Consider the following 25,676-nt stretch of genomic DNA (forward strand, 5'->3'; position numbering starts at 1 on the left):
TCCTCCAAAAGAGAAACGAAGGAGGCTCAGGGGAGCTTGTGACAAATGCCGCCTTAGAAAGAGTGAGTTGGCCAAACGTTCACGATAAAGAACGCCATTTGACATCTTGCGTTTATTTGTGAACCGTCCTATTTCTGCACTTTCTTCTTCAGCAAAATGTGAGTACTGCACTCCTGTTCTAGTGACAAATAATGACACTATGCAGGTGATAGCGCTGCAATGCCGGGGAACGTCTGCACTAATTGCATAGTTGCCAATCTTCGATGTACCCATGATTTACCAAATCATCGCAAGGTAGGTTGTTATAATTCTCTCAGAACTCAAACCAACCGGATATTGCTCAATAGAAGAAGGAGTTGCAACAAGGAGGCTCTGCGTAGTCATCTTTACTGTTGTTTGGGTACGAGCAAACTAACAAGAACATCGACAGATACGTACAATGTCTAGAGACTAGAATCAAAAAGCTAGAGGGCTACATCATGCAGGTATTGATAAGCGGGTATCTTCATCGTTTCCAACCTGCTTATATAAGTGTCTACTCGAGATGCACCCAGGCGAGAACGTCGATATCGACAGCCTGATCAGCGCTATTCCACCCTTTGACGAATATCGGATCAATGGGCGCTTCCAATCCTCGGGGTCAAAGCTGCCTCAATCCACCTTCGCGACTGGGATGGAGTCAACACCTTCAGAATGTTCAGACGAATCAGAGCCAGAGGATCTCTCCCATATAGCTCTAGCCGAGGATCTGAAGAAACTTCATTCGCTCGCTACAGTCAATCGATATTTTGGGCCAGCTAGGTCTGTTCTCTCAACTTACCATTCGCTTGGATTACCTTCTGGATCTAGGACTAACCATATGATACGTAGCGCTTTCATGTTTTTGAGACACGTTACGATTATTAGAAGTCAAATCACAGGCGAGAACTTCACAGGTCCAGATCCGAAAAAATACAGAAGGCATATTTATTGGGAAGCTAGATCAGTAAGTCCCTACATTTTCATCAATCTCGGGTTTACAATGAACGAATTTCAGTGGGAAATGTCCTTTGTTACTTCATCGGAATTGGAAACTTGTTACGTTTTTCCTGATGATGACCTTCTTCAAGAATTAGTGGCACTATATTTTGAGAAAACCAACACCCTTATTCCCGTGCTACATCGACCCTCCTTCATGAAATTACTTTCAGTGGGACAGCATCGATGGGACCCATCTTTTGGAATGATTGTTCTTTTGGTTTGTGCCATTGGAGCGAGATACTCACGGGATCCTCGCGTAGCGGTCCCTGATGATGATTCTGGCCTGTCAGCTGGCTGGCAGTACTTCTCCCAGGTTCCGGTGCATCGGAAAATGATGCTCTTCAGAACAACAATTCACGATTTACAATACTACTGCGTACGTTGGTGCTATTTATGAACCATCGATATCTTTTTAACTCTTCTCAGCTTGCGCCCATATATCTGCTAGGAACTGGCATCCCCCATGTAGGCTGGATTCTGGTGGGTGTGGGCCTCAGATTGGCGGTGGAGAAAGGTGCACACCGTCGTCATGGAGCAAACCGAAGTCCATCAGCCGAGACTGAGTTGCAAAAAAGAGCCTTTTGGTACAATTCCATTTTTATTCGACCAGTACCTGTGATAGACTAATCGAAGCAAAAAGGGGTCTTATTTGCCTTGATCGTGTCGGAAGCGCATTCTTTGGACGTCCGCTTGGGTTTCCAGATGAAACGTAGGCATGCCATTACAGTCGGATAGCATTTCTTTTCTTACGTTCGAGTTTGCTTTCGTTTTGCAGGATCGACGTGGAATACCCTATTGAATGTGATGATGAATACTGGGACGCTGAGGAGCCATTCCGTCAGCCTGAAGGGAAACCTTCTTTGGTTACTGCCTTTATTCACTTTATCAAGATCTGCGAAATCATGGGGAATGTGCTCAAGACCCTTTACTCAGAGAAAAAGTCGAAATTTCTTCCAAGCTTTGTTGGGAAAGAGTGGGAGGAAAAGGTAATTACAGAACTTGACTCGTCTATGAACAAGTGGAAGAACAATTTACCTGATCACTGTGCGTTCAAAATCATTCATTTCTCGAGCTAAAACTGACTTATTGTCGAAGTGCAATGGGATCCCGATAGAAAGGATGCCGACTTCTTCCATCAATCCGTGAATCTTCACTGTATGTATCATTATGTTCAGATGCAGATTCACCGCCCTGCCCTTTTGAAAAAATCTCCATTGGGGTTCTCTTCCCTAACCATGTGCTCAATTGCTGCCCGATCGTGCGCTCGTGTCGTTGAGGCAGGCCTTCGAAGAGGCCTGCGAATCCTGCCTTGTACATTGGTACGTCAACATGCATTTTCCATTACCATCTTCGAGTTTCCTGACATCCATTATTCCATAATGCGTAGGTTTCGACTTTTACAGCAGGAGTCGTCATAATTCTAGGACTATGGGGTGGTCCTTCTCTAGGTTATGTTGGAAATGCTGAAGAGGATACAGAATGTCTGCATAAGTGCGCCAACGTCTTGAAAGGAACAGAAGACAGGTTAGCTCACTTATCAAATTTTAACGTGGTGGTATTAAGGCCCTTTTAGATGGCATTGTTCTGGCAGATTATGGTGAGGCCCTTACTGCTGAGCACTATTATATGGTACTCATACATCTTTTCAACCGGACCAATAGTGATATGCTGAATGAAGCGGCGTCAATGACCGAGTACAAGCCGTCTCAAAGACGTGACATGTCAGAGGCAGATGACATATCTATACCTCAGATTCCCATGTCGAACCTAAACTTGGACAAGGTGCCCCAACCAACTGTCAAAGACAACGCTTATATATTCGAAGACAATAATGGGTCAACAATGAAGGGCTGGGACCTCCAAAGACTACTGCTGTCAGAGATGGGATATTTACCGGGAAATATCATGGAGGGTATTGAAGAAATCCCCGTTTCGACTGGTTATGCCGACCAATTCGCCCACGCAGGAGTTGCAAGCGGTGTTAGCGGTGTACCACATATCAGTCCTGAAGCCAGTATAGCTGGACTATGGAACGGGCACTCTAATTCTTCCCAATGGTGAGCATTTCTCATCAGTTCAAATTAATAGAGGCTTATTATATCAACTTACAGGCTATCGCAAGAGTGGAGTGCTTACTTTGACAGTATGAGTCAATCCTGAGATGTATCATACGACTTGAGAAAAGGTGCACCAGCACATCTATCTATTCTGATCAACAAAGTACTATGTTTCGCTCCAATATTTGTATCCTATGAATGTTATGTATGTAAACTTTATTCTGTACCCTGCCCTGTATCCTTAATTGTTTAATCACGAAATATAAGATGTTTAACAAATGTATACGTTGTCAATAGTAGGAATAATTCCTAACAGCAAAGTGTACTAGTCGAAAGGGCGAAGTAAATTTATTAAGACTGATAGATAACCAGTAAGTCGCTTGTTTAGTATCATCTGAATATTTTAATAAGTTAGGTTTAGTCGCGCCTCACAAGGCAGCCTAAAGCTTGAGAAAGGATTCCGAATACTAGTCCACCCCTTGTGAGAACGATCACGTGAACATGGCTCATATCACCTCGCGTGCCCTTCACATCGGCAAAAAGGACAAGATCCCCAAATGCCTTGCCAAGGCATTTGGAGGCGTCCAAAGGCCCCAAGGCCCAAATGGCCTTTTATATTGACTAATTAGAGACTCGGAAGTCTAAAAGACTCCGAATCCTTGATTCAAACCAAATGTTTTAGGTAGCTCTAAATATAACCCAATCATTTGGATAACCTTTGAGAGTCCCGAAAACATTTGGACAACATTTGAGAGACCCAAAATTTTAATTGGTTCACACACTAATGCTCGTATTTTATTCCTAGCAGCCACTTCAGGCAATCACACAATATAAATAGTAATCAAACGAGAAATTTCATTGAATAGGATTCTAATACAACAGAGGCTACACAGAAACAATATGATTTGTGACTACACAGCCAACGGGCAAGCGTGTGAAAAGGTTACCATAACTCGCATAATTTGATTGAAGAAGATCTAGAACGATTGAATCATAGTAAGCAAAATGTAAAATATATGCGTGTCAAATGCACATATATGCGCATATACTCACATTTAAGTTAACAGAAATGGCTGTATAGTCATTCAAGGTACTGGTAGAGGAAATGGAACTTGGTTAGTTGGAGTTGCCTAATGAGACAAGTAAACAATAGTGCTTTACCTTCAAGCTCTGCTCTGTGTGCAAGTATGTTTCGCACTAGCAAGTACAGTCATCAGAGCGGTGGAAATGAAAGTGGAAAGAAAGGGACTGGGGGCCGTGTCGTGAATATGTCTCAAGTTATTATACAGAAAACTGAGGTTCAATCTCCGATTTAATTTGTACATGGACTGGCGTGGTTTTGCGGAAATTGACTCGACTTGACGTCATGTAATAATGCTACGGTCAGCAAAATTTCTCCTTGCAAAATCATTTTGTGTGAATTGCAATCCCTGTAATCGTTTGGCATGTATTTCAATCCATGTAATCATTTGGATGGATGTAAATTTGAATTCAAGGTTTTGTGCTTTGTTTCTATTGTTGTTCAATGTTTTTTGTAATGTTTTATGGCAAATAAATGATTAAAAATTGACTTTAAGCATACGAAATTATTTTTAATAAATTTCGAGGTTCACAAATGTTTGTAGAGTCTCAAAATGCCCTCCAAATGTTTGCGGCGCCTCCAAATTTTGTTCAAATGTTTCGTGGGAAATTATCGTGTCACATGAAACATTGACCTACCGTAAAAGGCATCAAAGGCATTTGGGGGTCTGGTCACTTTTGCCGATGCAATTGTCGTTTCAAATCATCACCGTTTCGCTAGAGCACCCATCGAACAGTGCTCTACTTACAACTGACCTTATATTATACTGATAAATCAATTGAAAAGCTCACTATGCCGAAATGCGAAGTATACAATGCTCTCAAAAAATCAGACAGGCAGCCTCCCCCTAGCAATCGCAGCAATGATCGCGAGCTTCGTGCCATTGCAATGTACCGCTACAGGAACCTTTGGAAAGCCGCTGATATAGAGGAATTTAAACGGGCTTTTATATACGGTGTGAATTGTAACTTTTTTGCAATTTGTCGTAAAGTTCTGGGCCGATGCTAACCGATATATCATAGGTCATTTCCGTGCGTTTCAAACTGGACGTGTCCTCCACTGCAATATCGTTGAAAACAACCTCATCATATATCAACATGTTAGGGCAGACAGAAATGAAGAAGAAAATGTCACCGAGTATGAGGACAATGCAAGCAGGAGGAAAGCCTCACTCCTAATGACTGAGTCCAAATCTGTTGAAGTCAACGAACCTCGAGTCCGCAGAGTCCTCACCGACTTCGATGTGGCAGTCCTTCTAGGCCCCGATGGCAAACCCACTGTATCATCTATCTGCGACCATCATATTACAGGCACTATACCCTTCATGGCCCGCCATCTTCTGAGGACACCAGAAGAAAGAGAATTGCAACGATCGATGTACCCGATAATGCCGACATACCATCTGTACCGCTACGATCTTGAGTCCTTTTTATACATCCTTATCTGGGCTGCGACGTGTTACGATTTGACCACCCACAAAAGATTACAGATGCCCAAAGATTCGCACCTTGAGGAGTGGTCGAATATCAAAAGCATGAAGAAGACGAGGCAGGCCAAGCAGTTGGGGCATGGGCTGCTAGCAGATTTGGAACAGGACATCCGCCCTGAGTGGAATGGCCTATGGAAAGAATGGATCCAGCCCCTCTGTTTTTTGTTTCACGACGGGCTATTATGCAGCGACGTTGCTGAGAAACAGGGAAACATAGATGATTTCATAACCGGAGGGGGACTTTTGACTTTTGACAATTTCATGAAAAAAATTCAAGTCTCATCCAGCGACTTCAATTCCGAGAAATGATAGGCCTGTACATTCTCCATACTTTGTTGAATATTAATTTTTCACCCTTTCTTGTTGATTTATCGCAAATTTATCGTTTTGATTCCAAGTTCGTCCGTCCCCTCCATGGGAAGAATGGACACGATCACGGGAATTGATGGGCCGTCGCGTGTTTCTTTAATTACTCCCGTCTTCGCAGTAACTGTCTTTTCAAATCATCACTTCCCTAGAGCATCCATCGAGCAGCATTGTCTGTCCCAGCAGGCTCATCACAATTGGGACCGTATTTCACTTGGTATATCCATATACGTCCAACAATCCAGTCTGTTTAAGGCTCAGAACCTCGAGCTCGCAGAGTTCTCAATGAATTCGATATGGCAGTCATTCTAGGTCCTGATGGCAAGCCTACAACACCCTCTACCGGCAACCACCACATTACAGGCACTTTACCCTTCATGGCTCGTCACCTTCTCCAGACGCCGGAGGAAAGAGACGAAGACCAATCGCTTTACCCCACAATTCCGACGTACCATTTGTACCGCCATGACCTCGAGTCGTTTTTCTACATCCTTATTTGGGTTGCAACGTGCTATGATCTCACTGCCCACAAGAAGTTGAAGCTGCCCAAAGGCACATACCTCATAGATTGGTCGAATAACATAAACTTGGGGAGGGCAAGGATTGCGAAAGAATTGGGAGATACGCTAATGAAAAATCTGCGACGTGGTATCCTTCCTGAGTGGAAAGGTGTATGGAGGGAATGGATCATGCCGCTCTTTGTCTTATTTGAGGAAGGGCTGCGATGCAGCGAAGCTGCTCAGAAACGCGGTAACATCGATGATTTCATCACGGGAGGTGGGCGCTTGACTTTTGACAACTTCATGCGCAGCATTAGAGGGGAACCCTTAAACTTGGATTCCAAGAAATGATAGACCCACGCGTTTCTCCTATTTTGTTGAATATAGAGTCCAGCAGCTTCATCTATGCAATTGCCTGTTATTCGTGCGCTCATTTGGCCTTGAAATGAAAATGAATTCGCACAAGAACCCTCATATTATATTTGGTAGAAAAATTTGACTAATTAAAACGCCCAAATACTGGCAGCAAGAACGTCCCCCATGCTGCAATCTCTACATACTTTCTGTTCCAACTTGTTTTGCCCTTACACCAAATATTAACATTAACATAGTAAATTTGACTCGCTCTCAGCCAGTAAGACGCTCATACAGAGTTATACCTGCCTGTAGTTTTAAAGGTACCAGATATACCACCCTAAATGACTATACGTTTGACAAGGAATGAGAGGGTCCAACTTTTAAAAATTGTTATCGTTAATTTATCGTTTTGTTTCCAAGTCCGACGGTGCCCCCTTGTGAGAAAAAGTTGACACGGTCACGGGATTTGATGGGCCGTCGCGTGTTTCTTTAATGACTAGTGCCCTTCTGACTTTTCCAACCACAGTCACTTCCCTAGAACATCCATCGAGGATTGTCTGCCCAAGCCTAACCAATCAAATTTGCACAATACTTTTATCTGGAATCGTCTTTTACTTGGTATATTGTTATCCATCCAACCATCCAGTAAGCACGGCCCTTGTTCGGTGGTTGAGTAACAGGTGGCACCAACTCATTGTTGACCCCTACTATAAATTCCATCTATAAAAGCAACAGCTTTTTCATTGAGTCAACATGGCCCCATCTTTTGAAACCCACTCCCAGTCGTCATTGTCCACGTCTAGTAAGCCTGCTCTCGCCCTTCCCAGTACTTGCATTACTGATTCATGGCCAGACTCTCCTTCAATGGGTGATCACACACACCAGAAGATTGACACAGCAAACTCTAATGCATTGAATCATGCCGATGACGTTAATAACACCTTGAAATTGGATCTCAACAACCACATTCTCGATAATGTATCTACAGCCCAATTCGTCGAGCCCGCCAGCGAGCTAGAGCCTGGAAAATCTACCACGACTTTAGATTCACAATTTGCGCAGCCGGACGGCCTCTCGAAATCGTACCAGGATATTGTGAATAACAAGTCTGATCCCGGACTTCACATGCCATTTGACGATATCTCCAGAGCACTATATATGATGAGCCATTTCAATTTGTTCCACACTGGCAAAGTCATCCTTCGCGATTTCGACGAGAGCAACGTTATAATAAGTCCCCTTGGTCGAACTGACAAGCCGGATGATGGCGAGGAGGGAAAGAACGCAAGCGACAAGATGACTTCAACATGATAACTATTCTAGGCCTAAACGACACGCCTACAGCTGATTCTATCGGTGCCCACCACCACATAACTGGAACTTTACCTCTCAATATCTCATAGCTCGCCATCTTATAATAATATTACCTCCAGAAAAGCAACAAGAACACAGATTGGATTACCCCACAATGCCAGCCTATCATATTTAGTATTTACCGCCAAAGGAACTCCTAATCACGTAGCTAAATATTACAATGTACATTGTGTGAATGTGAATAAAATATGCGAGATCTCAACAGCCTTACCACCTTCATCCATTCAAAAATTCATATCGCGTGTTCAGAGCTTCTCAGTGAAACCTTCAAAGAACAACATATTGAAAAGAGTTACAATTAGCATTCAAAGTCTTCCTACAATACAAAAGTGTGATATTTTTTTTTGGTCAGTAGATTATTTTGTACAATTACACTAGCAATAGCATGCGAGAGGTACATTTAAAAATGTGGTGGCGAGTTTGAAAAAGAAAGAAGGGTATATACGGTTGAACGTTACCATTAGATACAAAGCTCTACATATCCAAAAAAAACACCCCAAAGAATGAAAAGGAAGAGGCGAAAGAAAAAAAAAATGAAATAAAATAAAGAGAAAAAGAAAAAAAAAGACGCACGAGAGTAGTGACACGAATGCATAAATTATACCCTATTTCATAGAGAGAAGACAACATGTTTGTCCGTTTAATCGTCTCCTTCGTCATCACCTTCGTCCATAGCATCGTCCCCACCGACCGCGTCGTTGGTCGGCCCATTTTTAGCCTGCGAGCCACCCGCAATGGCATTCTTTTCAACAGCGTCGAGATCTTTCTCCAAATCCAACGCCTCCTCACCCTCACCTTCCCCAGACTCCACCACCCCTTCACCCCCCTTCTCCTCAACAACCATCCTCAACCTCCCAATCTCCCTCCTAAGCTTCCCAATCTCATCATCCCTCCTCTCCACTCTGCCCTTCAACAACCTAATATACTCGTTCCCGCAAATCAGCAACTGCAGCTTACTCACCCCTTTATTCGGGCCTTCGCCTCCAGCCTTGGGTGGCCCGCGGGGAGGTAGCGCACCAGGCAGCAGCGGCGTCGTTGGGTTGAACAGGGGTGAAGTGAGCATTGCCTCCCCGCCAGCCTCCGCATCGGTCGGCAGCGCAATGGGCGGGAGCAGCTTGCGCAGATCGTCAAACGTGGTTTTGAGCGAGTCGCGTCGCTTCTGCTCAGCCGCCTTATGTGACGTCTTGCGCACATGCATGGGTGGTCCGCCTGCAAACGACGGTGCGCCCATGCCACCAGTGACAACGGGCAACGTGCGAGGCGTATTCGGGGCAGAAACTGTCATGGGCGAAGGCAGAGTTGGGTCCATATTGGGTGTCATGGAACCCGCTAGTACGAATCAATTATTAAAGTCGTGCGTAGAGTAAAAACTAGGAAAATACGTACCAGGAAGCAAAGGCTTCAAACTAGGACTGACCATATTACCCATACCCGCCCTTCGCGTCGACACTCTCCCGCTTCTAGTCGTCACCGTTGCAGATGCACTCGCAGCGCCAGAAGTCACCTTTCCAGCCGCTGAAGCAGCTCCTTCCTTCTTCCCAGTCTTCGTTTGCTTACCCATAGTTGCTGAACCCAAAGCACCCGCGTTGCTACCAGAATTAGAAGCGGACGCAACGGTCGCGGACGCAGACGCAGAACCCAGCCTACCACTGCCACCCGCAGCGTTATTGATACCCAACCGTCCAAGGTTCATAATACTAGCCGGGGTGACCGGCACAAGAGGCTGTTGCTGCTGCTGCTGCGAACGTTGAGACTGATTCTGCGACGAGGGTGGTGGTGGTTGCATCTGCTGATTCGAGCCTTGGTTTTGATTTTGCTCTCGACTTTGCTGCTGCTGCGATGACCCATGGGACCCAAACTCCACCCCGTTCCCCATATCCATCATATCCATCCCGCCAAACGAGCCGATCCCCATCCCCATATCCATGTCCATATCCATACCACCCATGCCGCTCAGACCCATCCCCATCCCCATACCTTCCATCCCACCCAAATTATTCATATTCATATCCATACCACTGATACCCATACCCATGCCCATCATCCCAATTCCGTCCATCCGGCCAAGGTCATGCTCATGATTCTCAACATGCGAATTCATCATCTCTCCAAAATGCATCCCCAGACTCTCTCCGCCTTGATCATTCCTCATCCTATTCATCCCCATCATCCCATCCACACCCATACCCAGCTCCACACCCATATCCAACTCCATGCCACCTCCACCTCCACCATTTCCGCGGGCAACAGACGCAGGCAAAGGAGGCGGTGGCATCGACCTATCCACTCTCCCGCCTGACCCTCCAGGCGCAGAATCATCCTCGTTATTATTCAGATCAACAGGCGACGGCGTATCCTGCACCCCGCCTGCACCTGCACCTCCGGCACTCAACCCGCTCCGTCCACGACTTTTCGATCTCGATTTCTCTTTCGCTCGACTATTAGCAGCAGACGCTGGTGTCATAACAAGACTCGGGGTACCCCTCATCAAAGGCGTCGAGTTTGTCGAGAGCGATCCACGATAGGGTCTACGAGTATTCGCCTTTGCGTTCGGAGCGCTCGAACCAGCAAGAGGACCAGACGCAGAATTAGCCGTACTCTCCAAAGGCGTGGAGAGATCCGGAGCCGGGGACACAGAGCCCGACACAGAACCCGACCTCGCAGAGGACGACGACGAGGACGAAAGCATATGCTCTTTATCCACACCCTCCTTCCGCTTATCCACAGCTTTACCTTCTTCCTTCTCTCCATCGTTCCCGACATCACCCCCTGCGCTCTTCGCCCCTCCAAAAGGTGAAATCGACCCCCTTTCCCGCTCCCCAGGAGACACAACAGCACTCATACTCAGACCAAGCGTCGGCCTAATCGCAGGACTCTGCTTCTTCCTCGATCGCCCACTACCTCCACCACCCTCATCTCCACTACTCGAAGCAGTCCGTTTGCTACCCGCTCCCCCCGCCTTCCCCGCAGACGATGATGATGATGTCACACCCATACTTGCAGAAGCCGAAGTTCGATGCGCATTTCTGCTCCTACTCGAGGGACCACTACTTGCATTAGGCGAAGCGTTGGATTGATTCGCATTCGCACTGCCAGTAGGATGCGCACCCAGCCAAGGACTCGTAAGCGGCGAAATGTCCTGGTCCAAAATTTGCATTTGGTTGATGTGGCTAATTGCGGGTCCCTGGCCCTGTGTATACCGCGGGGACTCGGTCAAACTCATCCTCCTCCCCTGGCCCTGGCCATCATCCACCGGTATCCCTGCAGGGCCCAGCGTCAAGCCGGGAATCCCACCGCCACCTCCAGGAAACGGCCCTTGGAAGATCTGGAAAGCCACCCTTTCAGGGGCCGAATGCGGGGCAACTAAATGGTGGTGGTGATGATGCCTTGCATTGTGATTTTGGCTATGATGTTCGTAATTTGGGTTACGATGCGCTTGTTCATGGTGAGGCGAGGTTGGATGGTGGATAGGAGACGTAGGCGGGTAAATCGGAGAAGACATTCCGTCCTGGTCATGTTGAAAGTCGAATGACGGAGATGCAGAATTAGGTGTTCGACCTTGACGGAGAGGATGATGTGGTCTCTGCGTCGCTTGATGGTGCAAACTTGACAATGCCTGCAATTGTCTTTGTAGATTCGGGTTCAAATTCGTCCCCTCCAGCGAACCATGCCGGACGTGGGAGGGTGAAGAATGATGTGGATTGAAATGCTGACTCTGGATCATGTTCGGATTAGGTGAAAGTTGGTGTTGTGAATGTTCGTTGATATTATTCGAGTTTGAATTCGATGAAGATGCTGCTGAAGCTGGTAGTGGAATTTGGGCACGAGGAAGGGGTTCAATGTAATTCGTAACTGAGCCAGATGGTGATAAGGTAGCAAAATCCATAGACATCGATGGTCTTTGTGGACGAATTTCAGCGGATGGTCCTAGATAAATTAAAAAACGTAAGACTCGCTATTCTCGATGGCGAGGAACCATAAATAAACGTGCAGAAAATGCGCATACATTTCGCAAATGATGCGAAGGCATGCGTCAACGAGGAACACGGGAGGAAAGAATAGAGAGAAAAATGGGAACGAATCGCCGCGATGTTAAGAAAAAAACAGACATAAAAAGAATCCCAACGTCCAGGGAGTGTATGGAAAGGAACACATAACAAATAAAGATTGCGCATACGAAATAGATGCACAATGGCTAAAGTTGAAGAGGCCTCGATTCCAACGTTCGTCAATCCCATTCAGAACGCAGCCAAAAACCACGACGTTTGGCTAAGTAAGGCATCACATCGAAATAAAGGAGGAGACATGTAGTCCCAATCAGGTCATCCCCTGCCTTAAAGCCATTAATGAAAACGCGCATACATTAGGGGTGAGATAAGACCCAGATATACTGTAGCCTTTCTGATAAGCGCACCAATGCATTACGGTAAAAACGCTCCATGTTAAAACCGGCAAAGGGGGTCAAAAATGAAGAGATGTTGCGAGAGAAACAGAACGTGAAAAAAATAACGACAGAAAACGTTGCGCACCGGGTGTTGGAAGACCAGTGTATTGATCGCTACCGCCTGCTGATTGTCTCGAAGGATCCACATGGGGCGACGACGGGAGCATGGATGGTGATTGTCCACTAATTAGAGCGATCTGTAAAGGTGGTAGCGGTATTAGCATAACCCGATCCCCCTGTGCTCCAAAACCCTTATCCACAACGGTGAAATGTTAACACGCACCTGCTGCTGAAAGATCTGGTTCTGCAACTGCTGCAGCTGTTGGAGTTGTGACAGCTTGATCTGCTGTTCAAGCAGCAATGCCGAGTTATTGGTGAACGTTTGCGGCACCTGCGTAGTGTTCGGTCCAGAACCCGCCCCAGGGATGATTGAGCTGGAAAGTTGTTGCTGGACGATATTATTTTCTAGCCCTTGGATCTGCATGAGGTTTTGGAGTAGGTTCATAGCTAGCGCGTTGGGGCTCTGTGGGTTCCCGGATGTGGTGGGCGTGTTCGAATGGGATGTGGCCATATTCGAAGACGACGACGACGAAGCATAGGACGAGTAGTCTGTCGGCAATATAGAGGGATCCATGGTGGATCTGGTGGTGAAGAGAAGGGTAGATCGGAAAGGACAGAACGAGTGTCCTCTCTGTGATGATAGATCACGAGCTATTCGCTTTCGGTCCGCATAAGTAGGCCAAGCTTTTGTTTTGCTTGGCTGAGGCTGCAAGGAGTTACATATATTTACACATCATCGATGGCACGCTTCCAACGCGCCGTGAATCTATTTTGACCAGGAATACGTAGACATCTGTGCTATGAGAGATCCTCGCCACGTAACAAATCCTTGCAAGCATTCGCGAAATACCACCCAACCAGCGCGTTTTTAATATTATTGATCGATTGGTTGTACAACACAGCCTCGCTGCAAGTTTTCCCTTCAATTTTCCACATCCAAGAATTCCAAATTCCAAATTGTAGGATATCGGAATTCAACCAACTTGGGTCTAAGTATGAAAGGTTTTCATATGATCAGGACAGTCGCACCCAATGAAATATTCACCATTTTCTGTCGTCACGTCACATTAGGTCACAGTGCCGTTTCAAGTTCAGACGGCACATAATTACAAAATCATGATGGTTCATCATTGCGTTCAGGCTTTGAATTTGTGCTGTGTGATTTGTTGGAGTATTTAGTAGATATAATAAAGGTCTATAAGTATACGAACCGACCATTAGCCTCTTAATACTAGCTGTGGTGATTGAGGAGGTTGTTGCAACATTTAAAGCGGAGTTTAGATAGATCAATGTACGTTTCAAACTTGAACCTTGTAGTCGATCATTAGTACTTTTCCTGTAAGCCTGCTGCCTTACTACTCTACCGTTTCTGCTGTATATATACTGTCCGTGATTAAGAAACATATCGTTTCTTAATTGGTTCTTTTACCTTACCGGTTTGAGTGTCACTGCTGTGTTCGGACAGAGAGCAGCGTTACATTTCCGCACAGTTCAGCCACACATAAACACCTCTTGATAGATTTCTCTTTTGTTGAACCAACAATATCACCTTGGACAGTCTCTGCCCCATTTTCCTGAATATGTGAACGTGAATCCGGAGTCGATCCTCTTCTCTTCAAAAGTCGCATGTCTGCTGGGCCTGATAGATTACTTTCTTTGATTTAAATGACGAGCCTTGCACAGAGAAGCTCGGAGGTCTTATTAAAGTTAATCCAGTTCTGTTGTAGAGCAACTACAACATCGCGAGGGCTTTGCGCAGACCATCATCGGCCGACTCTATTGTCCAATCCCATGCACTCCTAATCAGGTCCGCGAGCTTATCCAGATCCTCCCTCGAAACATCATCACCATCTTTAAGATCCTCAAGTCCAGGAGCATTAAGCTCATAGATCAACCCCTGATTCCTAGACGCCTGTACGACAAAGTTGACAAAAGGCTGTCTCACAGCGCTGTACACCTCTGCAATCTTCACAGCATCTAGTTTCTCCTGGGTTGCCTTGGATATCAAATTAGCTAGGATATATGCGTCCTGGTGGAGAGAATGGTTCAGGCTCTGAGACGGTATTGAAGTGTAATATATTATCTCACCTCCATGGCTTGGCCAGCGCCATTCCCCAGGTGAACTGTCATAGCATGCGCCTAAAAGAAAAAAAAATTATTGAACAGTGTTTACCTGGTTAGCTGACACAAACTTACCGCATCACCAAGCAGGAGGACCCGCCCTTTCGCGTATGTGTCTAGAGGTTTGGTGGTCTGTACAGCCCATTTTGAAGGTTTGGAAGAGAGCTTAAACAGACAGAAAGGTTAGACTTTATTAATCAACACGTACATTCCTCTCACCTTGACTAGCACCCGGGCCTCTTCTTCCCAGTCTTCGAAGTGTGGCATGCACTCGTCCGGCATACTATCCACGACAGTGGGTCCGCTATGATAAGTTCCTTCTTGATCTCGGTAGCTCAAGAAGATACCCATATTCACAAACTTCCCTTGACGAACGGGATACGCGACTATATGCTGTATTCAGAATGAGTACTTTAAATATTCGGCGCGCTCAAAAATTACCTTGTCTTTACCACAATACTATGAAGAATGAGTGAGAAAATCAACACATCTTACCCGCTTAAATTTGGAATATCTCTTACCACCATAGGTTTTGTAAGCGCACTATGAGTGGGGTATACCCGTCTGACGACCTCACTGTCAATCAAATCTCTATAAACGTACGTCCCGCTCCAAACAGGCGCCGCCTGCCTGATCCTCTCTTCCTCTGACCAATCTTGCCCTTCAGAAATGAACGTCTGTCGGACAGCAGAGTTGATCCCATCGGCGCCCACGAGCAGATCACACACTACACTTTCCCCATTTTTGAATTCGAGTTCGATCCCATTCTTCGTGCGTCGGTAAGTGTTTAGTCGGTGCGCGAGGTGGAATTTAACGGAAGGTGAAATATGTTTAAGAAGGACTTCCTGCACATCTGCGCGGTGTATTGAAATGGATCCACCTGGGATCATGTCAATATCAACCATCGTCAACGAGTCATATCATATTCCAATGTACCTCGCAACATCACTTCAGCAATAACCTCGCCGATTTTCTTGTCGCTCTTTCTAATAATAAAAGCAAGTTCTACAAATCACAAGTTGCACAAGTGCCAAACGGTACTCCATACAAAATAACAACTTACTGGGGACACCGAGCGCAGGTAATTCTTGATCACCAGGCAAACGTTCCGCTAAGGACGCCTCTACACCTATATTCTTGAGTATCTCCCTCCCCCTGGGCCAAATCGTGATTCCTGCCCCAACCTGGGTAAGCTTCGCGGTAGATTCGTAGATATCGACCTGAATATGTTTGTCTAAATTTAAATGACTGAGGGCTACTGCCAAAGTTAGCCCTCCAATACCACCACCTCTGACAATAGATCCTTTAGAATAAAACCAAAATGGCTGCGAACATAGACATTGCACTCACACAATGGCTATACGAAGTTTCTGAGATGTCATGCTGGGAGTGGATTTTAAAGGTGCGGGGTCAGCCACCAGAAGTCGTGGTATTTATTTCTCGAGTGTTGCGCACAGGTGGACTTCTATGAGAATCCAGAGTGCAGCCTCCACGCATATCATGCGACGATTCATGATAGTCAGCTCCCCGGAACCGTAAAGCTATACCATTCATCTCCAAATCCGACATCGGAGTGTCGTAAGAGGATTGATTATAGAATCGTCGAAATATGGGTAAGAACGATTACAAGGGTAAATCATGCTGCTTTGTGGCCAAGGAAGATTTCATTTATGCTTTCATCGTCGTCGATAATATCCTTTCATATAGTATAAGTATGGTATTTCTGATTGCATGCTCGAGAGAAAGTTTTGTTGCCCCAGAGGCCTGTAAGCCATTCAACTACATCGAGAAGTCAGAAAGAGTATTGCAAGAGCTGAATTCTATGCTTACCTGAGCAAATCCGTCCCCGCAGGTCTGTCCGTATGATCACGGATCTCAACTCTTCCTCGCCCTGAGTCAACTACTGACCTCAGCGCGGAGCAGTAGTGCGTCCTTTATAAATAGAACTTGTGGTGGATTGCGTATTTCGACCAGGGTCGTGACTCTGCTTTTGATTTGGGCGGAACCGCAAAGGGTAGAGTGTAGAGGAGTCGCGGATCTAAATGCGCGAATATGAATCAATGGAGTCATAGGAGCAAGTAAGCTTGCAAATACTTAGTAGAAAGCGGTGATATGAGTATCCGAAGAGGATATTGGCAAGTTGATGCTTAACCAGTATTCATGAAGTCGCTATCAACCGAAGGTCGACACATATGTAGTCTTCATGCTCATTCCAACACAGCGAGATTAGTGCGTTAAAATAAGACAAGCTATTCTTTGCGATGAGTGCTAGCCTTCGCTTGACAAGAAAGCGCCTTGTTGAAAAGAATAGAAGAATAAAGCGTCGACCGGGATTGGATGCGTAACAAGTCGATCGCGCACATATATTGAACACAATCGCTTTCGTGCCACAGTCTCGCAACATGATTTTCAGCGGCAGTATCGATCCAGACAGTGTCATCAGAATGACCAGATATTCAAGCGCGTCGTACGTGGGTGAACGGTGAACTTGAAGAACTCGCGCACACCTCAACAGCCGGATCTAGCCGAAACGCGCATCAACACATCCGATCATGTGATCGTGAGATGCATTTGGCACAGGCGCGCAGGGGCGCGCCTTTCGGCAATCCGCTCTCTAACCGTTCATTCTGAATCTAAGACATTCACGCCTTCACACATCAGCATACCTTGCCCTGAACTTCTCCAGACCTCTGTTGGATTCCACAACATATAAAGGCGCCCAACGAACTGAATGTTTTTAAATAACGAGACCAAAAACTAATTCGCGCAATAATGTCTTCTCATATCATCAACTCGTTTGCTTCCCGAGCTTTGGACTCGCCGTATTCTTGTACTCTCGGACTTGGGTTTGGAATGATCTCATACTACTGTTGGGGGAACATCGCTTCACAAAACATGGGCAGCATCGCGCTCGCAATTTACCCAGAGGAGCGCAAGAAGGTTGCACTTGATACCTCGAAAGCCGTCGAGATATTTGCATGGGGTTATAAGAAGGGCGCCGTGAGTTCAACGCTACAGCCACATCTACATATCACTTTACTCCCAAAGTACTAACGCGGGCGTCTTTTGTGCAGATACACATGGGGATATCAGCTGCTGTAGCTGGTTTCGCAGCCTTGGCCGCAGCGTTCCAGACGCCGCCTACCGGACTGCCATTCTCACCCCGCAACTACCTCCTCCTTCTTGCACCTCTTCATCTCGCCAATGGAGTGCACACTTTGTTGTTTAGTGAGCATATTTTCCCCACACTACTGATAATCATCAAGTACTAACCATTGAGTAAACCCAGTGCTCCCCACCAACCTCCGTCTTCTTGCCCTCCGAGAGAAGGCCACAAAGAAAGACTCGTCCCTTACCCTTTCGGACGAACAAGAGGTCGAAACGCTACTACGAAAGTGGAAACGTCTCCACTACGTTCGATTAACTCTGGGTGCTGTAGGCTGGGTTGCGACCCTGGCCGTCTATATGGCAACTCTGTAGGTGGGGCGGCGATATCAGTCAACCTATGGGGTAGTTGGATACGAACAAACAGCTCCATTGAACATGTAAAAAACAAGGTTGAGTGTATCTTCAAGGAGCAACTCGATTCGAATGGACAAGAACATTTCGATTGCCCTGCTGTTGGGATGTGTGCCGTCCTCCGCCGGTGGTCTACAAAACATGTTCCGTTATTCGCATCCACAGCTTGCGGAATCTACAGACATGGACCCCACTCTTCCCAAACGTTAATCCATGTCTAATCTAATCCTTTCAATTGAATCTATTTTTAGCACTACATTGGATGCGCTCTCGACGTCTTTCTCTTCATCGAATGATGCTGCCTCCAAAAAGGCAAGTTCAAAAGGCCCCCTGCTTAGCCATTTCGAGCAATGAGATTGATTGACAAGGTTATTTCAACTATAATCTATCTTATCTTACCTCACTCTCACTTCTTTCCCCCCGCGACATTACTACACCGACCTGTAATTAATTTTACTCTCCAAATTGCAGGTCCCATTTCCGAATACCACGATCACTTCCCATCTGAGGAAACTCAAAGTGCCAATCCAGTAACAACCTATCACGCGCACAGATTTCATTATTCATTTAAGTGCTGACATCCACTCACAAACGAAATGAATGAACGAACTTCTGACAGAAACGATACCGCATAAATAGCAGAAGACCCACGGCAACCTGCAGCACTTCATGAATCAAGTCACGAAGCACCACTCTTCCCAAATTACTAGTGCTATGTTCAAAAATAGCGCTGCATAAAGTACAATTGAACGGCGAGTAATGAAGATTAGCTCTAGACCCTCATATATCATATCTCAGCTTAATCAATTCAACAATTCCAAAGAGCAGAATAAGCTGTCTATCGTGATATTCGCTACTGCTATCTTTCTACTATACAGCCGGCGCCCATGGCCATGGCCATGGACAGGGTAGGGAAAAACTATTGAATCGTCCATATCATACATGTACATTTTCTCCCACCATGTCCAGCATCGCACCACCCCTGTGGCCTGGCGGCCCCCGCACACGTCGATCTTTTTCGCAACAGATACAAGTTGCATCAACGTAGTACCTGTCCATGCATAGGATATCTATGTCGATGCTGAGTCGGGAAGGTCCAGAGTCAAAGAGATTTAAAAAATAAACCGCTTCAATTTGTCCTCCGTGTCCCATGTCTCCCGTTTCCGTTTCCGATTCCTTTCCGTTGCTGAATTTATATTCTGTTGATTTATCATTTCTATTAATCAGTCTTATCTCATACTTAAGCGACCATCTACAATCTTCCATCCTCACTTCACAGTTCGCAGTTCGCACATACAGGCACCTTGAGCGCCAACTCGGCTCAAAAGACAAAAAAGATAAGATCATCATATCAATAATGTCAAAAAAGATCCAACGACCCAACAAAGGATAAAAACAGCAATGTCCCGTGCGAAACGGCCTTGAACAGAATAAAATAGACCATGGATCGACGGCCATTAGACGCGCTAAACCTCTCAAAGTTACTTTTACGCCAAGTCAAGTCGGTGGGGTCGGGACGTTGAATATCCAACATCCATCCATGAATCTGGAATCTGAATTCTGTATAGTACATCCAAATCTTAACTTTCATCGACAGAACGTAAGAACATACATGGATGGATACACTAGTGCCTCTGTCTTGTCAACGACTCCTCGATGGCAGTTCCGTATATACAAAACTAAGTACATAATAACGACATCATTCACATAATAAACGATCCACCTTTAACAAAAGAAAGTTCGCCGAATACAAATTGTCTCCACAATATACAACAAGATTTATTGCCTGTATGATGAAAAAGATATATCAACGATATAGTACAATTTTGATATTTTGGATGTGGTACGTGTGTTATACTGTGCTAAGTATGTATGTATGACAATTTAATGGTGTGTAAAAGAAACAGAGAAAAAGAAAAGAATGCCCGCCCTATGAAAGTTTAAACTGCAAACTCATTTCCCTTCTACGTTCTAGAAGGGCTATCGCTAATCATGATCGAAGAAGGGCGGTGACGGTGACGAAATAGACAATAGAAAGAAGACGAAAAGGGATAAAGAAGCCAAAGAAGTTCCAGGGGGGTGGGGGCAGATCAGGAGAACCTATCGGGACGTAGCGTTGCAAAATTGACCACCCCGAAATGAAAAGAAGTCGACAAGCAATACTAATCGACTTGCCCAGAGAAATTTCTTCATTTGATCTCTTCGTTATGCCTGAGGGCTTTTCAATGCGAATGCGTGTGGAGAAACGAAAATTGATATTTCACGTGGAGAGCGCCAGGATCGCAAAGAATGACGAAGAGAGTCCGATGATCGAAAAGGAGTGATGGCATGTTGATGCGTAGGGGTATGCGTCTAACAGAGAAAAAGGCCGACCTAAAGAGAACAGGTTCTAGGAAATAGTACAGAAAGCGACGACAGCGAGGATGTGGGAAAATAGATATCCGTTTCGAATGGAAGAGTGTGATGGTATCGATTTTGTGCAAAGTGGAACGAGACGGCCTTGACGTAAGGCTGAATGAAGGTGGTACGGCGGGTATAGTTTTGGAAAAAATCGAACTGACTGAAGCCTTTGTACGTACGATGAGGCCCCTAGTACGGGGGACGTTTGAATTCCCCGCTGATCACTTGGGATTCTGGGTCATAGCTGTCTGCACTGCCCATCTTTCCAGAGGCGTCATACTCGACGTAAGAAGTCTTATCGGTTGGGCTTTCAAAAGTTTCCATCTGGGCAAAGGTAAGATTAATTACTTGACAACTGACAACGATTACGCACCTGAACGTGAACTCCTTCGGACTTTGTAGAGACCTTGGTGTTAACCTTAGTGGCGGCTTTAGGGCGATGAGTGGACATGTTAGAGCGGAAGGCAATTGTTGATCCCTGTGTAGTAGTTCTGGGGTGTCGTTAGTAAGCTTCACCAACAGTTGGTCAGAGAAATTAACATACGGGAACATCTCTGCTCCTCGCGAGGTATAATTGCTCAGTCGTCGGACGACACGGCATGCCACAATCTTATTGGAAATGAGATCAGAAACGCAATAAGAAAGGGGAAAAATATTTACTGTTGATGCAATGGCAGCTGGAACGTTTGCAATAATAGACATGACAGGATTGAGGTTCAGAAGCATGAAGATCTAATCAAAGACTAAGTCAATCCCGGGAACGTTAAGGAGCGGAAGCTGCATACGGTTGCGATCAAGTTGGCCATGAAACTGGCGCAAAAAGATAAGCAAAGGACTAGGATATTTTGTACGAATAGTACTCACGCGATCATGAAGTAGATCAGGCCGTCGTTGAAGATAAGCCCAACAAGCTTCGATTTCCCGTTCTTAGGGCTGAAAAGCTTGAACGCGGTCAAGATCAGAACGGAGAGATCGAACACCATGGTATAGATGAAAGTAGCGGCCAAAAGCTTGTTATCAGTCTGAGTAATAACACAGCCTTGACCGGGGACCCAAGCTGCCTTCAAAAGAATACCTGTAGGTACATAATTGAGCAAGATATTGATTTCGCCAAGTCCGCAGATACGTACCGTGTAGAAGAAGCGACCAATGTCCTAGGATGACCAGAACAAGAGGTGCAATAATGTACCACTTCCTTGACCAGACAGCGATGCTGCATTGAACTTTGAATATACGCATATATGCGGGGTATTTACGGAAGACATACGTTCTAAGCGACAGATTGATGCTGGCAAGACCAATGGCAGCATTTCCGAAGCACTAACACAAATGTTGAGCGAGAATTGAAAAAATAACGCGCATATATCAAGTACCTGGTTGAAGGTGTACAACCCTTGGCAGTTTACTTCCCTGGAATCTCGTTAATTTAGGCTTCCTAGCGCTCAAGCAATATATGCTCACTCAGTCACGTTCAGCGCTATGGCACTAGGAAAAGAGAATGGTTAAAATGTCGGACGGCGCGTAATATTTAGAGGCACGCACATTCCAATTAACGCGAACAGTAGACAATAACGATTTAGGAAGTAAAATATCTAGGCGGGGATAAGTTTCAGTTGCAATATGCAAGACGTGGTACATACCATGGGCCACCGGAAAGTCTTCTTCCCGGAGATATACTGCCAGTCGAACTGAATGGAGATGGCAAACTCCCACCTGTATGCGTGTCAGAGCATTCCGGGTGCCAATGAAGTATGTTGAAGCGCATACATATATAGACCCAGAAGAGCGTGCATAAACCTATCGAAGGCAACTGAAGGGACATGGCGATGAGGACGCGACAGACAGACGAGAAGAAGTAAACACACCAGCATCTTTCGCGATCTCAGCGGGGGACATCCAGTCAACCATGGCGAATAAGTGACGGAGAGGCAAGTGGCAGCGGGAAGTAGAGGGAGGACGATCCTAAAGTAAATGAAACAGAATCAAGGTACTTATAAGGGGAAGTTTTTTGGGTTGGAGTGTAAAAGTCACCTGCTTCGCAGGCTTCTGCCTGAGAAGACTGTGTGACGGCGTGCTGAGGATTCTTTCTGCCAGAACCCTTAGATCTAAATATGACATACATATCCTTTCGCCCCATTTGGCCGCCCCTTTTTTCACAGACGCTGCTGCTTCGCCCATCAGCGTTGGCGTAACGATTCGCTTGCCGGCCTTAGCGGCTAAGCCAAACCAGTGTGCTCATCCTTGCATGCATCATCCTGCGCACTCTTTCTCTGCAGATGCATATTCGCTTGTAGTTTCCCCAATCTTGGCGGCTTCCATGAAACGATTCGCGACCGACTTCGACATGACCGCTCGGGGCAGAACATGGATTGGAAGTCGGACACAAACACCGACACGTGCTCCGGCAGCCGGCCATCATTTGCATTTATTTGGGAATTATCTAGCCGACGTCGGCCTGGCCGCCAGGTCACTGCCACATGCGATCCGACTTTTTTCACTGGCAGTTCCTCCATTCGACCTGGCCTTGCGAAATAATGTCCCCCAAATAATCATCGTCGATTCGGGGGATCCGTGCTGTCTGACAAGTACCTGACAGATGACGGACACTGTGTCGCCCGCTGCCTGAGCCACAATACACAGAGCACTTCACCATCGCTTCTTCTACAATCACCTGAGGATCCTTCAGTGGATTCAACACCGTTTTTTGGTTAGTCTTCGTGCAAAATTCATTTTAGTCATAAATTAACCATGTCAAAAGTAGGCAAGTCGGGTGTACTGTTCAGTCCGGACTTCATTGCAGAAAACCCATTCAAACTTGTGTGTACACAAATCATGCCGTCTGTGGGGCACATACTGCGGCCCAGAAAAGTTCAAAGTGAATTGATGAAACTTTCCGGACTTTTTTCAATCTCACATCTCAGAAGTCTCTATACTGGAAGAGTCTCCACGCAACAACTGACAAATCAGTAGACTCCAAACCCACCAGTCCGTATGCCCGCTCTTCGCACGACTGGAGAAGACGCCGACGTTTCCGTGTGTCTTGTAGTCTCTGCGGTCTCGCCAAAGTTTTCTGCCAGTCCCTGAAGGATTCAGATGTCGTGCTCTACATCCCCCGGGCTATCACAGGTCAGTAGGGATGTAATATTGATTCGACAACGCGTAAATGAATCCAGAATCAGAACTCGATAATGTCCATCATATTCATTTCCTCAATCCGATTCTAGCTCAAGATAATAACATTAATTCTCGATAAACTAATTTTCGTTCTCTAGCCGCCGTCACTATATCTGTATGCACCCATTCATGGATAGTACATTGACGCAGAACAATTTTTTATTCTCAGAATAGTTAAAATTTCTGATGAAGGGCAATCTTCTCCAGGGTAAGATTTATATAGCCAAGATATTCAACATAATGCCCCTGGGCGAACGGAGAAAGTACAGTATTTCTGACAAGCGCAGCGACAACCACCGACAGATATCTATGATATCAGATCAGCCCATCACCCCGAGTCCTAAACCACTATCATCTTTCCGACGGCTAGTCCTTATCACCCATCTCTATCGTTCCTCTCTCAAATTTCGTCCGCCTTACTTCCACACAGGCAATAATAATCTATATCAGTGGGTGTACTGTAAACCCAAATTCTATGAAAGGCGACATCGATGCGCGTTTAATAACACTATGTTAGACTTTCCTTTCCCACCGACGGTTCACAATTATACCATTCATTTCCCCCAATGAAAGGAAAGAAAGCTTCCATGTCTAATTTTTGTAAGTATATCTCGCACACCTTCTATTTCTGACAGAAGCCATGTCATTGGAGCGCCAATGTTGAACAGTCGACGGCCGGAAGGTATGTTTGCGGTGAAGATTTTTCACGGCTAAACCCTTTAACCCTCGCAACGCCCTTGATCACGGATCACAAAACATAAGGAAAAAAAGTGAGAAAAACATACGTGACTTAACAACGGGGGTGGTACTTCCGTTCATGTTGTCCACTCAATTATACCTTGTTCTCTTTTTTGCTCCAACCTTCACGCAGAGCATGCTGGGCAGGTGGCTCTTTTCACAACGGTGCTGTGGGGTGAATGAATTGCTCGTAGATTGGACTGGACGGACGGAGAAATACCCTTACATACGTGCCTACGCTACGTACACCGCCCTAGATCTTGTCCTTGCTGTTCCACGCGCTCATGGACCCTGCACGTACGGCGGACCGTGCTTCTCGACTGCCTTTTCCACCAGTTTATGTCGTAAACACATGGCCGGATATGGGATTTCTTCTTAGGAGGAAAACTAGGCAACTCTATTCCCTGATCTTCCTGTCCCTAGTTCTAACGTCTTTACCATACCCACCCACCGGCACTCCGCGTAAAATGCAACATCTTCCCAACGCGCCATCGAGTTCATTAAAACGCGGTTTTACACTCGATTCAAAGGAGGCTCGAGACTCGAGACTTGTGGCATGACCTGGGAAACTGCACAGGTTTTCAAAAAATTTAAAATGTCTTCAAACCCAAACGAAGGTAATTATCCAAACTGAACGAAGAGATGCATACTGGGAAGTTGCGGTATAAACATAAATAAGTAGCTCACGATGGCCAGTATCCGATAGGCCATGGAAATACGAATATGCACTTACCTTTCCCATTATCGCAAATTCAGGTGCACACCCTTGAATTCAAGTTCTGGAACTAGAAACACACACGGTTAGCGACGACCATATTTGGGAAATAAATAAATCAACCACAAGTTTCGAATATATCACTATCACTTTCTCCCAGCACGTCACTCACAGGTAAGAAGAAGCCAGAAAAAAATAGAGAAAAAAGTTTCGGATTGCCGAGTTCGCGCTTGAGCGTTGGGGCAATCACATCATCACGAC

At 45.7% G+C, this 25,676-nt stretch overlaps 7 protein-coding genes across 7 annotated transcripts; 4 read left to right on the plus strand and 3 right to left on the minus strand.

The window, feature by feature from the left end:
* Positions 1 to 544: 544 nt before the first annotated feature.
* Positions 545 to 3,180, plus strand: JR316_0009183 (putative transcriptional regulatory protein; the record flags this gene model as incomplete). The annotated part of the gene is made up of 11 exons (XM_047894889.1): positions 545 to 801; positions 871 to 985; positions 1,037 to 1,396; positions 1,447 to 1,604; positions 1,661 to 1,729; positions 1,796 to 2,064; positions 2,116 to 2,339; positions 2,408 to 2,544; positions 2,594 to 2,617; positions 2,682 to 3,077; positions 3,132 to 3,180. 11 exons carry the CDS (start codon positions 545 to 547, stop codon positions 3,178 to 3,180), a joined length of 2,058 nt encoding a protein of 685 aa, XP_047746348.1.
* A 1,770-nt stretch (positions 3,181 to 4,950) lies between these two features.
* JR316_0009184 (uncharacterized protein) lies at positions 4,951 to 6,864 on the plus strand (the record flags this gene model as incomplete). The annotated part of the gene is made up of 4 exons (XM_047894890.1): positions 4,951 to 5,122; positions 5,181 to 5,804; positions 6,135 to 6,230; positions 6,269 to 6,864. The coding sequence occupies 4 exons, from the start codon at positions 4,951 to 4,953 to the stop codon at positions 6,862 to 6,864; spliced, it is 1,488 nt and encodes a 495-aa protein (XP_047746349.1).
* Positions 6,865 to 7,623: 759 nt separating this feature from the next.
* On the plus strand, positions 7,624 to 8,181 carry JR316_0009185 (uncharacterized protein; the record flags this gene model as incomplete). The annotated part of the gene is made up of 2 exons (XM_047894891.1): positions 7,624 to 7,672; positions 7,724 to 8,181. The coding sequence occupies 2 exons, from the start codon at positions 7,624 to 7,626 to the stop codon at positions 8,179 to 8,181; spliced, it is 507 nt and encodes a 168-aa protein (XP_047746350.1).
* A 703-nt stretch (positions 8,182 to 8,884) lies between these two features.
* JR316_0009186 (uncharacterized protein) lies at positions 8,885 to 13,322 on the minus strand (the record flags this gene model as incomplete). Its single annotated transcript, XM_047894892.1, has 4 exons — positions 8,885 to 9,573; positions 9,631 to 12,171; positions 12,774 to 12,885; positions 12,972 to 13,322. The coding sequence occupies 4 exons, from the start codon at positions 13,320 to 13,322 to the stop codon at positions 8,885 to 8,887; spliced, it is 3,693 nt and encodes a 1,230-aa protein (XP_047746351.1).
* Positions 13,323 to 14,480: 1,158 nt separating this feature from the next.
* JR316_0009187 (Salicylate hydroxylase) lies at positions 14,481 to 16,251 on the minus strand (the record flags this gene model as incomplete). The annotated part of the gene is made up of 9 exons (XM_047894893.1): positions 14,481 to 14,777; positions 14,837 to 14,887; positions 14,945 to 15,034; positions 15,089 to 15,262; positions 15,311 to 15,328; positions 15,391 to 15,749; positions 15,806 to 15,874; positions 15,933 to 16,159; positions 16,220 to 16,251. 9 exons carry the CDS (start codon positions 16,249 to 16,251, stop codon positions 14,481 to 14,483), a joined length of 1,317 nt encoding a protein of 438 aa, XP_047746352.1.
* Positions 16,252 to 17,764: 1,513 nt separating this feature from the next.
* JR316_0009188 (uncharacterized protein) lies at positions 17,765 to 18,349 on the plus strand (the record flags this gene model as incomplete). The annotated part of the gene is made up of 3 exons (XM_047894894.1): positions 17,765 to 17,869; positions 17,944 to 18,097; positions 18,159 to 18,349. 3 exons carry the CDS (start codon positions 17,765 to 17,767, stop codon positions 18,347 to 18,349), a joined length of 450 nt encoding a protein of 149 aa, XP_047746353.1.
* Positions 18,350 to 20,977: 2,628 nt separating this feature from the next.
* Positions 20,978 to 22,696, minus strand: JR316_0009189 (uncharacterized protein; the record flags this gene model as incomplete). The annotated part of the gene is made up of 14 exons (XM_047894895.1): positions 20,978 to 21,112; positions 21,162 to 21,279; positions 21,333 to 21,397; positions 21,449 to 21,520; positions 21,574 to 21,598; positions 21,653 to 21,863; positions 21,919 to 22,001; positions 22,056 to 22,108; positions 22,162 to 22,198; positions 22,250 to 22,273; positions 22,331 to 22,380; positions 22,429 to 22,501; positions 22,556 to 22,598; positions 22,654 to 22,696. 14 exons carry the CDS (start codon positions 22,694 to 22,696, stop codon positions 20,978 to 20,980), a joined length of 1,032 nt encoding a protein of 343 aa, XP_047746354.1.
* Positions 22,697 to 25,676: the final 2,980 nt, after the last annotated feature.

Source organism: Psilocybe cubensis, chromosome 8 (genome assembly GCF_017499595.1).
Source record: "Psilocybe cubensis strain MGC-MH-2018 chromosome 8, whole genome shotgun sequence".
In the NCBI taxonomy this organism is placed as follows: Eukaryota; Fungi; Basidiomycota; class Agaricomycetes; order Agaricales; family Agrocybaceae; genus Psilocybe; species Psilocybe cubensis.